The 12,447-nt window shown below is 47.3% G+C and overlaps 1 protein-coding gene across 1 annotated transcript in view; it reads right to left on the bottom strand.

Moving 5' to 3' along the window:
* Nucleotides 1-2,819: 2,819 nt before the first annotated feature.
* Ahnak (AHNAK nucleoprotein) overlaps nt 2,820-12,447 on the bottom strand; it is an 83,439-nt gene continuing 73,811 nt past the window's right edge. The window contains exon 6 of the mRNA XM_021651841.2: nt 2,820-3,182. Coding sequence (XP_021507516.1) covers nt 3,175-3,182 — 8 coding nt within the window. The 3' untranslated portion in view covers nt 2,820-3,174. The remainder of the gene's footprint in view (nt 3,183-12,447) is intronic.

Below are 12,447 nucleotides of genomic sequence, written 5' to 3'. Positions count from 1 at the left end.
TAGGGCCAGGCAAACAATGCACTCTGAAACCCATAATTAGAGGACGGTCCTCCCAAGCACTTGCTGAATATATCAACAGGCGTATGAGAATGTGAAATGAGTCATCAGTAGCTAGCCACCCAGTGTACTTCCACGAACTAAAATTACAAAATTATGGTATCTGCAAAAAAAAAAAAAAAAAAAAAAAAGCCTGTAAATAGATTCAGCTAAGCAAGCATGGCTGCCAGCTTCAGAATTGATAAACCAGAGCTAGAAACTTGGGTTTGTTGCCCTGGCCAGTAAACAGGTGCCCAGCCCAGCACACAGGCCTTGTTAAGACAAAGTACCTGAAGCTTTGTGCCCATAGCATACAAGGCGTCTCACTGCAGCACTTTCTTGGGGGTTCGTCCTCAGAGGAGTTCTCCTATCAGAAATGCAAACACTCTGTCTGCCCTAGGACAGGACAGAAATGTGGTCAGGGGCTTCCTGAATGAAACAGAGATGAGGAGATCTCGGGGTGGATACCGCCTTCAGTACCCATTTCAGTCCTTTTCAATACCTGGAATTCAATCCTTTGCTCTGCTCCACTGCCTGCACTAGGCCTTCAGCATGTTTCCTGGATTATTGCAAGTGACCTGTAAACCTGTCTAACAAATTACCACAGCGTTAATGGCTTAAAACACACACCGCACACACCGAGCTTAAGAGGCCACACGTCCAAAATGGATCTTCCTGGGTTTTAGATCAAGGTGTGAACAGCTGGGCTAATGGACTTAGACCTATAACCTCAGCACTTGGGAGGCTGTGACAGGAGAATTGCTGGGACTTCAAGGACAGCCTCAGAAAGGCAAGGAAAAAAAAAAAAGCAGGAACTGGGGAGATGGCTCAGTGGGTCGGTGGGTAGAAAGTGCTCACTGCACCAGCATATGGACCCAAGTTCAGATCCCCAGCACTCACATAGGAACAGTAAATAAGTAAACTAGCCAGATGTGGCAGCGGGCCTGTGATCCCAATGCTAGGAGGTGGGTTAAAGGGCTCCCCTGCTCCCAGTCTCCTGTGGGAGGAAGCACAGACTCCTCACCCAGAACAGCAGGGTTCTCGGGAACAGCACTGCTTCCTGCTCTGCGTGAGATCCTGCTGCCCCGCCATGCCTTTGGCTTGTGTGCCCCCTGAACTAACCCCAATTAGGCTGGGCAAGCTGCAGTGAAACTGACATTTTACTATCTGCAGCCAGAAACAAAATGTATTCTCTTCACACCTCCATCCCTTTGCATAAGCAGTTCCCAGTGATCTGCCCTTCCCAGCATTCCCAGGTGAACCGATTCCCAGCCTTTACTACCCACGGTAACATTCAAGACTCACCTACATGGCTCACCAAAAGTTCTCATTCAGCTAGGCATCCTAAATTTTCATTTGCTAAATTGGATCACCTTAAGACTCCTTCAGGTAACAGCGATTCCACCTCCCAACCCCACGCATCTCCAGTTTGGTGGTAAAAGCAACCTCCTGGCTAGCATGCACAAAGTCCTGGCGTACCCTTGTGATTTCAGCACGTGGGAGGTGGAGGCAGGAGGATCAGAAGCCCAAGTCATCTCTTCTTACATAGTAAGTGCCAGGCAGCCTGAGATATACAAGACTGTGCCACGAAATAAATAAAAAATTAAAACAAAACAAAACACAGAGGCACACAAAAGGAAAGCAAGGCCCTCACACATGAGTCTCCATTTCTGCATCGCAAGTCTTCTGAGCCTCTGAGGCAGTGGTCCTCTACCTTCCTGATACTGCGGCTCTTTAACACAGTTCTTCATGCTGTGTTGACTTCCCCCCTCCCCAGCCATAAAATTATTTTTATTGCTACTTCGTAACTGTAATTTTGCTACGGTTATGAATCAGAATGTAAATATCTGATATGCAAGATGTCTGATGTGTGACCCCCAAGGGGTCACGAGCCATGGGTTGAGAACCACTGCTAAAGCTGCTACCGATGGGAAAACTAAGAGAGTAAATTCCGTGACAGAGCCGGAGACTCTTTTTATTCCATCTCTCTGCTTCTAGACAGAACAGCATCGCCAACCAAGTGGCCCCAGAGAGAATACTGGACCCGCCCTCAACACATTAACCACTATGCTTAGGAATTCATACACAGCATAGGCAGCTCCTCATAAACGAAATTCCAAAGAGCTTGAAATGCATCAAGCCCTCTGGTCCCACCCTCTTGTTTTGAATGAAGATGAAATCAGATCACAGGGCCTGATTCTTCCTAAACTCCAGATCATTCTGAAATGATGAATGCATTCATTTCATGCCTGATAAGTTTTAAGGCCTGATTATTTTGTACTTTGTGGATAAATGTTAAGTATTAACCAGCTAATCCAAAAAAGAGATCTTTGAATGTCTGCCACCAGAGTACAAGAATTTCAGGCTGTACCCCAGTGACGGGGCACTTTGGAAATTCCTGGGTCTAGAGCAATGTAATGATCGATGCATTAAAGTTCTATTTCTACTGCCTCAAGTAACTAAGCAAAAGAGAAGGGAGTGAGGGAGAGAAGAAAGAGGAAACAAGAAGAGAGAGGGATGTGTGGAGATTCTGCCTGGTCACGTGCTGACTCTGAAAATTGAAGAAAATGTGGCAAGAAAGCTGTCTGCCGATGGCCAACCCTCCCAGGAATTTGAACTAGCCAGGGCAGGAAACAGAACAGACCCCAAAGGTATAGTGGTACATACCTGAAATCCCAGCACTCTCTAGGCTGAGGCAGGAAGATTGTTAAGTGTGAAGCCAACTTGGGTCACATTATTTCGAGATCATCTTGAAACACAAATAAATGAGCAAAACTCCTCAAGGTGGTCACAGAAAGATGATGCTTGATAAACGTTTATTGGGTGGATAAGTAGATAGTCACCTACACCCACAGCTGCCAAAGCCCACCCTACTTGCAAAGATAAGCCCCCGTCCCACCCGTCCCTGGAAAGCAAAGAAAGCACCCATCAAACTTCCACCACAGGGTCTATCCAGAAGTGGCTTGTAACTGCGATTGTGTTTGCTCCAAAAAGCCACCTCAGGGAAGGTGCCCCTTTAACTGCAGGTGTTTGTTTCCTTTGGCATGGTAAGATGTAATTTCCCATTTTTAGAACAATGCTCCAAAGAACAGCCACAAAAACAACCTTGAGCCGGGGCAGTTTTCTTCCTGGCCACTGCTACAGCCCTGTAAAACAACAACAGAGGGATTTTTTTTTTTTTAATTCCAAACACTATTTGCATCTCTCCATCCTGTTCACTCTACACAGGCTGGAAAGGCCTCCTCACCACCCCGCCCCAGCAGAACCTCGAAACAAACCTGTTCCTACCGGGAAGCTTTGGAAAGTCCTATTGTTGCTTGTGTTTGGGTCTGGACGCACGTCCTTGTGTGATTTCCATGCAGCAAAGGCTAAACGGAAGCTGTGAGAAAGTCAGTGTGTGTCCTTTGGGTGCCCTGTACGAGCCCCAGACCAGAAGAGGACAATGTGTTCTAGAGAACACCCAAATACCAGATGAAGGTGAGGAGCCGGGAAGATTGAAGCCACCTCTAGCCTTGGCCATTGAAAAATGACTTTCCGAGGCTGCACCTGTTTCTTGCTCTTCCAGGGGATGTGAAGTGGCTCCTAACATCCAAGTCAGGCCATACACAACTGCCTGTCACTCCAGCTGGGGGAGCTTTAGTGCTTTCTTCTGGCCTCTACAGGCACCCACACCCACTGGGCACTGGGGACAGAATCCAGTGCATTGCATAAACTATGCAAGTTCTCTACCATTGAGCTACTTCTCCATCTCTTTGTAGACAGGATCTCACTAAGTTGCCTAGGCTAGCCTCCAATGTCAAGCCTTATCTCTCTGGCCTCCTACGTAGCTGGGGTTACAGGCATGTGACACAGTTCTTATTTCTCTTCATCTTCCTTTATGTGACTCCAGGAATAATACCTGGGTTGTTATTTTTGGTGAGAAGCAAGAGAACATGTGACTGTCCTCCTGATAGAGCCCATAGGGAAGTGATTGCCTGAATCATTGGACCACCCAGTCTGTTACCCTCAGACTGTCATGTGACATTAACAGCCATTCCTGCTTAATCCCAGGGGAAGGGTCCCTCACAGGATGAGGCTCTTCTATAGTGAATCAGGAAGAGTGGTGTGCTGTCAGTTTCCTTGTATGATCAGCTTTCTGTTACTATCATAAAATAACCAGGATAATTTCTAATTATAAAGAGAAACACTTATCTGAAACCATATGCTATGGAGAACATAATCGAAAATCTGACACACCCCATTGCTTTGGACCTTTGATGGGGCCAAGTGGCTGTTGAACTTGGGGTTCACAGCCTGTGTGCATGTCAGGTCCAGGCCCATCCTCAATAAACCAAATGAGCCAAATTAAAAATGGAAAGCAGAGAACAGAGATTATTCAGTGTGACCACATAAGGAAGAATGACAGAGAGATCCAGCAGCCCCCATCCCCAAGTCCATTTTCAGGGTCCTGAAGTGAGATCAAACTTTCGATAGACGGCCAAGGATATGCATATCCAAGCTGTCTTCCTCAAGCTGTGACCTCATCACCGAAAGCCCATTTTTATCTGGGTTTTAGTCTCATCCTGGAAGCTATTAGATCTGTGTGGGATCTCTTTCCAGGAAACAAGTTCCCCCCTCTGGTGACTTCTCTTCTCCCCAGCATGAGAATTCTGGGGAAATTCCCATTTCTTTGAAGTCTACCGTGTCAGTAGTTCGACAGTCATGTTGAGAGACACAGGTGACTCTTTAGAATACCTTCACTTCTGCCAGGCCAGTTACAGCTACAGGAGACAGAAGTGGACAGCTCGCCTTGTGGCCAGGAAACAGAGAGAGATAGTGGCTGAGGTCCCACAATCCCTTTCGTGGTCACACCCCTTAAAAACCTAAGTCTCTCCTAGCAGGCTTCACCTCCTAACGGTGACATCACCTCCCAAGGGTTCCCTGCAGACCAAGTCTTTCACACATGAGCCTTTTTTTTCAGGGAGCACTCAACATCCAAACAGTAGCACCTCCCAGCACTGATTTGTGCTGAGGCCAGCACCTCAAAATCTGTTCACCCCAGCTGTGAGCATGCTGCTGATACAGCCACCCTGCTCTAGCAACTCCTGCTCTCTCCCTTATAACCCTTGATCATGCATCTGTCTTTTTCCTCTTTCATTCTTTTTCTTTCGTTATCATTTGTCTAATATCTGTAGAGCATTTACACACTTGCCTTAAAAAAACGTCTTTCCACCTCCTCTGTCTCTCCTTCTCTAAACAGGGTTTTCTCTGTCTCCGCCATTTATATGTTGGGCTAGATCATTCTCTACTGGGATCTGGGACTGTAGCACACACATTGTTCCTCTTCACTGTCAATCAAAAGGCCTGGGGGGGGGGGAAGTGAGGAGGTGGCTGGGAGGCAGATTCATCACTTTTTTTCAAACTTAAAGGGGCCTGAGATATGATCTAATCAACCCCCTCATTTTGCAGATGAGGAAACATCCTGAGAGGGGGAGGAAAAGGATGTGTCGGGGCCAAAAATGTTGGGGAACAAGTGCCAGGCCAAACAGGAAGTTGAAATTCCAGGCCTTGCAGCAGGATTTCCAGTCCCACTGGGACCCGGGGATTGCTTTCCACAGCTTCTATTTTCCCTCCAAGACTTTCTCCCATTTCAGAAACCAGATCGGGTGAGATCTGACAAGCCCCCGGCCCAGGAGTGACCATGTCCATGCCTGAGTCTCAGTGCCTGAGCTTCTAGTGGACAAAGATGGTCACTGATCACGTCCCGAAGATCTCGTGATGACTCACACTGTGGTCACATCTCGGTGCAATCCTGTAATCATGACTGAAAGGATGGTCATGCCGTCTGACCACACCTGTCCCCACGGAAAACAACAGAGAAGAAGGGATCTGAGGAGCGTGGGAGGAAGTGTGGGGACCACCTCTGCCCTGGCCTTTTCTTCGCTGAGAGTTTTGTGCCTGCTAGGCAAGCACTCGACCAGCTGAGCTACTTCTCCAGCTGAAGAACGTCTCTAACTGAACTAAAGGTTTTCAAAATTAACAGGAATGCCAGGCATGGCTGTGCACACCCGTAACACAGGAGGTCAAAGCAGGACGATCACAAGTTCAATGCCAGCCTGGGATATGTACCGACACCTTCCTTGTCTTTAAACCCAAAAGATAATGGGGAGCTGGCAAGATGGCCCAGCAGGTAAGGGTGCTTGTTTCCAAGCTTGACAACCTGTCTTTGATCTTCAGAACCAACACAAATGTAGGAGAAAACTGAGTCCCACAAGTTTTCCTCTAACCTCTGAATGAGTGCTGTCACACACAAACACCCACACATGCACAGAGAGAGAGAGGGAGAAATGTAAATCAATTTAAATAAATAAATAAATCTTCAGTGTAAACAACTGAACAAATAATAGCAGGAATGATGGAGAACTGACACTTCGGAGACACAGAAAATCCTTCTCACTTTCCCACAGCTTTTATTTATTTCGTCTTATTTTCTGAGACATGGTCTCACGCTGCAGCCTAGGATGCCTTTGAAAATCACTATGTGACCCTGTCTGACCTTAAATTCATGAGCTACACTCTTGCCTCAACCTCCTCTGTACAAGGATTACAGACATAAACCACCCATCCAAATACTGCACCTTTTAAAACGTTTTAAGTGTGTGTGTGTATGTGTGTGTGTGTGTGTGCGTGCCTGTGGAATACCTTGGATCCCCTGGAGCTAGAGTTACAAGCAGCTGAGATCCGTCTGAGATGGTGCTGAGACCTGAGCAGCAAGTGCTCTTCACCGTTAAGCAATCTGTCTAGGTCCCCTCTTCTGAATATTGTCACATATTAAATATGGTCACATCTAAAAGATGACTGTCCTTTGCCCCTCGATGGGCTGAGTCACTCCTCACTCTGTCTTCCTGACTACATCCTTTTTTTTATTTAATTTTATTTATATATTTATTTGTTACAACTTATTCACTTTGTATCCCTGCTATAGCCTCTCACTTGTCTCCTCCCAGTCCCACCTACCCTCCCTCTCCTACCCTTATGCCCTTTCCCTAGTCCCCTGATAAGGGAGGACTTCCTCCATTACTATCTGACACTAGCTTATCAGGTCTCATCAAGGCTGGCTGCATCATCTTCCTCTGTGGCTAGGCAAGGCTGCACCCCCAGGGGGAGGTGATCAAAGACTGACTACCATTCTTACACCATCTTTCCCAACAGACCCCACCGACTGCAGGCAACACTCACGAACTCTCCTACCCATCCCCTAGTCTCTTTATATAGAGAGAGACTCATTATTTTTACAACCGTTCTATTATCGGGTGATGAGAAGTGAACCCAGAAAGGCTGATAAAAGTTCTAAACTCTGCAAATAAAAGGCCAAGTGTGAAGACAGTAAGGAAAGAGGAAACACCACCCCATTCCTTGGACACAGCCCTGGGCCTTCCGCCCCTAGCTAGCCTTCAAGACCCGGGCTGTGGAAATAGCAGACAAATCTTAGGACCCTCCCAAGCCCTGGTCCTTGAGCTGAACCCATCAGGTAGATATCCTCAGTACCCACCACTGCCCCCTGCTTCCAGGGCCATGGTGGCATGCAGTAGCCCCTTAGCTCCTGGTCCAAGTCCTGAAGGGAGTCCTGTAACTAACTCTGTGTCCTCCTCCAGACACCTGAACCATCATTGGAACTCTGGTGGTCTGGGGAACGTTTAAAATAACATTTATACATGCAATGTATTTATCAGCCATCCTCCACCTCGCTGTCCCCAGTGACTCTCAGGGGATGTCAGAGAGCATCTGTGCTGCAAGCGCTCTCCATTGTATGCTTTCGGGTGCCTGGCCCTCTCCGTGGCTGGGCAGGTGCCAGGAAAACCAAGCCTAGCTGTTCGAGCATTGTTCTCCCTCAGAAGAGGATCTTGAAAGCAGAAGGAAATTAGAAACAACCACACAATGAATACCAGATTCGCCTTTCTCCCTGCTTTGGTTGCCAGGAGGCTGAGCATGGCTAGCTGTCAGCACACCCTGCCCAGCACTTCATGCCTTCCAGGATGTCTGCACAGCAAGAAGGGCTGGCCCCAGCCGCCTTGAGTGTTCTCAATTTATCTCCACAGCCTCCCTTTCCTTTCTCCAGCTAGATGCTGATTCTTGAGGGCAGGAACCTATCTAGGGCTTCTCCACCCTTAAAATACAAAGTTCCAGTTATTCCATGCTTGGGGACTGACTGTTTGCATCTGGACAGATGTGGTAGTACAGGCACATTCCTGAACATCCCGCTTTAGGGTTCCATGTCATCATGCCTGTTACTGTAAACCTAGTGATGGACCCTAGTGGGAACCTACTGCTGCCTCTGCTGAATGAACATGCTGTTAAACTGCTTTCTGACTAAACTCTTATGTTTTTACCCATTCGTGCTGTCCTCAGCCCTGGTCAGAGAAGGTTCCCTCTGCAGTGGGCAGTGGCCAATGCAGAGACTCAGAACTGGTCAAAGGGCTGAGAATAAGTAAGGATTGAGTGTTCCTCCCTAAATGGGACATCTCTGCTAATGCCTCCCCCACCAGGCTCAGGGAACATATTGGAAGAGAGGACAAAAGAACGTAAGAACCAGAAGTTGGAGAGAAGTGCCCTAAAACACTGTCGTGGAGATGCGACATGGCGGTTGCACTCATAAACTCACTGCAGCTATAGGTGCCTGTACAAAACCTGCACAAGATCAACCAGCAGCACTAGCTGGGCCCAATGAGAGAGGTGAAAGAAAGAGAGAGGTGAAGGGGTGAGGGGCTCTGTCCTGGTGCATGGGGGAGTTAGAGGGGGAGTTAGAATGGACACAAGCAAGATACATTATTTATATGTAGGAAGTCGTTTAACAAGAAATGGAAGGTGTTCTATTAAAATAATAAGAACAACACAAACTCCCATGTCAGAGGGGACAAAGCAGAGTCCTGGTGGATGGAGCCAGAGTGACTCAAAGAGTCTGTTGGGATCCAAATGCTCCTCACTTGTTCAACACCAGCCTGTCTCCGAGGCACGGCAGGAATCCACAGAGCTCTCCTTCATTCCAAGCCCCACTCCATGTGCCACAGCAAGAGGATAGCCTGGGAGAAAACGTCCTTCCGAACGCACACCCAGATGGCACAGAGCACCCACTGAGAAAACACAGGAGCTGGCACTTCTCAGAGCAGTGAGGGATCTGCACGTTCCTGCCTGCTGAGAACTTTTTCTTTAAAACGCATTTTTTTTTCCCCTGATGGGACCGTTATTCATTTTTACATGATGTTATGTCTTGAGCCGCCTACGTAAGTAGACGGGCTAGTTTTAAATGTCGCAGGATATCGAGCATGTATATCTAGTCAAACGTCTGTTTGCTTTTTTGCCACATCCATAGAAACCATGTGAATAAACAGAGGAGAAAGAGCTGGCTCCCGGTCCTACTAGCTGGCCTTAAGCCACCATTCCCCAAAACAGAGGAGGACAGATGCCAGAGGAAGGAACCAGTAGTAATGGTGACAAAAACCTCTATCTTATGCTGCGGCACACTGAAAGATCAGGCTCCCCGGGGGTGGGAATGCCCTGTGAGGAGCCAGCACGTGTTATGACTGCAGCAGGGGAGGAAGGAGGAAAGCCACCACTACCCAGCCCTGTGTAGATGAAGTCCCTGGCTGGGAGGGTGTCAACAAGACCCAGCTTATAAGCATTAGACCTGGCCCTGCATCCCAAGTCCTGTCTACACAACTCAGGGGTGTTCTCCCCCACCCCGCCCCCACAAAGCCATTTGCCTATCCAATTCTTAGAAGTTCTGCGCTGCTAAGGTGACCTGAACTCTCTGGATTTCGCCACATGACAGCCACACCCAAGGCTCTCAGTGTGGCAACTCCATCCATTAACAAAAAACAACAAAACAAAACAAAAACCCTTCAAGGACGGATCCATGCTTGGGCTTTCCAGTGTATAGCCACACAGAGAGAGTATTTTATTTATGTATGTAATTATTTATTGGTCTTCTTTCTTTCTTTTTTTTTTTTTTTTTTAGACAGGGTTTCTCTGTGTAACCCTGGCTGTCCTGGAACTCACTCCATAGACCAGGCTGGCCTCCAATTCAGCGAGCCATCTGCCTTTGCCTTCCAAGTGCTGGAACTAAAAGCGTGCACCATCACACTTGGTTTAAGATATTTTTAAAGAGCTTGCCATGTCAGAATGTTACATACCTTTAATGCCAGCACTGGGGAAGCAGAGGCCAGCCTGGTCTACAGAGCAAGATCCAGGACAACACAGAGAAACTGTCTCACTATCTCAAAAAAAAAAAAAAAAATCCATTTCACACAAATCTCCAGCTCTCAGCCCAGCTGGGCATCTTCTCGTTTCACCAGCCTAAGATTCTGTCCTGCTGTTGTAAAATGCATCTGCCTTTTCTCAGAAAAGTGTTCCATTCATCCCCCTGACAGTCACCACCTCTACACTGATCTCGTCTTGGTGTCTCTTTCAAAGCACAGAGATCAACTAGTTCAAAACTTTTATCCTGAAGCTGAGGAGACAGCTCGGTAGAGGGGAAGTGCTTTCTATGCAAATGGGAGGACCTAAATTCAGTCCTGAGAGCCCATGCAACCCTAGCCCTGGCAAGGCAGTAACATGCAGGTCCCTGGGGCTCACCAGCCAGCCAGCCTAACCTAGTCTGTAAGCCCCAGGCCAGTGAGAGACCCTGTCTCAAAAAAATAAGGTGGACAGTTCCTGAGGAACAATACCCAAGGTTGACCTCGGACCTCCACGTGCACACCCAAATTCACTTGCACCTGTACTCATGAACATGCACACGCACTTACAAACCTGTGAATGCACTCACACAAACCATCACAACAAAAACATTTAATCTCTCTCTCTCTCTCTCTCTCTCTCTCTCTCTCTCTGGCTCCTTTCTCTAAATCAACTTCAAATGAAGAAGACCTGCTGTGTCTCCCTCCTGAACTGTCCCATCACCCACTTAAGAAGGGCTATCAGAGGAAGCCCATGGTCTGATAGAGAGCTTTAGAAGTCACAGAAAGCTAGTAGTCATGCTGAGAGCATCTGGAAGTCAAGATCAAAGAGAAGATTTGAGGCCCTGGAGAGCCCTGTGGCTGAACTGGGGTGAAAGACAGAGAAAGTGTGAAGAAACATGGTGGATGCATAGAAGCCCCTGGGTGGTATTCCCAAAGCAGTAAGACTTGATGATGGGGGGCAGGTGATTCAGGGCAGCAGGAGGGAGGGGATGCTGTGGGGGACATCACTCATCATTGTTTTGTAGCCTGCAGTCTAGAACACAATGGCCACTCACAGGAGGAGAAGCAGGTTTCAGAGAGGGAAGGGAAGTCCTTCTGGATTCTTGTTTTGACTTCTGTTGTGGAAATGCTGAATTTGCCTGCAAGGAAGCCAAGGAAATAAGGTGGAGGTGCACACCTGCAATTCCAGCACTCAGGAGACTATTGCTGTGAGTTCTAGGCCTACCTGAGCTAAGATTTCGCTCCCAAACAAAACAAAATCTAGGCAAAACACTCAGACATTTCAAAAACAAATACAATTTTTAAAGAATTTTAATCTTAAAACAGGAAGTTAATTAACTAGAAATGACCAGCCTAGAAGTGAGATTTGACATCCTGAGATGGATACCCTCTTCTGAAGAAAGGCAGAAATGGAAGAAAAGGGATGCATCCGAGCTTTCAGGCTAGAATACCACATATTCTTCTCTTCTCCTTGTGGTGTTAAATTGTCACAGCCTCTCAATTCTAAATCCAAAATACCACCTAAAACTCTATCTCTCCACTGCAACCTACAACCCTCCCCATGCTCGTGTGCCCTCCCTTAAAGATTTTGAGTTAGTTCCCGCCTCTGCTCCCTTCAGTTCATCCTCCAATGGGATACATCCCTACACATCCCTACACCCCCACTCAGCTGCAACAGAAACACAAAGAGGGAAGAAACGGATGGACTCAGAGAAACCACTGTGGAAGAACACAGATTTTCCCAGACCTGAGCTGGAGAAGCACCAGCTGTGGAGAGAACCAGGTGTCCAGACTGGTAACCAAGGCAACCAAAGAGGACACAAGCAGATGCAGAAGGCACACCCTCTTCTTCACCCTACACAGACAGCAATGGCTTTATAAGTCCGGTTTACTGGTTCCAACCCATGCCATCTCAGTGGTACCACCCAGCACCTGGCTTAACAGGGGACACTCTAAAATGGAAAATAGCCACAAAAGTCACAATGACTAACCCTTATTGGGTTGTTATAGTGTTCCAGGCACTATGCCAAGTGTTTTACATGTATTAAAAAAAAAAAAAAAAAACTATGAAGTTAATATCAGAGATGAAGACACCAAGGTTTAGGGAGACTGAAGACTAGTTAACAGCATTAACTTCCTGTTTGGACAGCTGGCTTGTCTCAGCCCTGCTGCCGTGTGAATGAGCTTTGTGAACTCT

The sequence above is a fragment of the Meriones unguiculatus genome, chromosome 1 (genome assembly GCF_030254825.1).
Source record: "Meriones unguiculatus strain TT.TT164.6M chromosome 1, Bangor_MerUng_6.1, whole genome shotgun sequence".
NCBI classification, from domain to species: domain Eukaryota; kingdom Metazoa; phylum Chordata; class Mammalia; order Rodentia; family Muridae; genus Meriones; species Meriones unguiculatus.
This window is presented reverse-complemented; position numbering and strand designations above follow the sequence as displayed.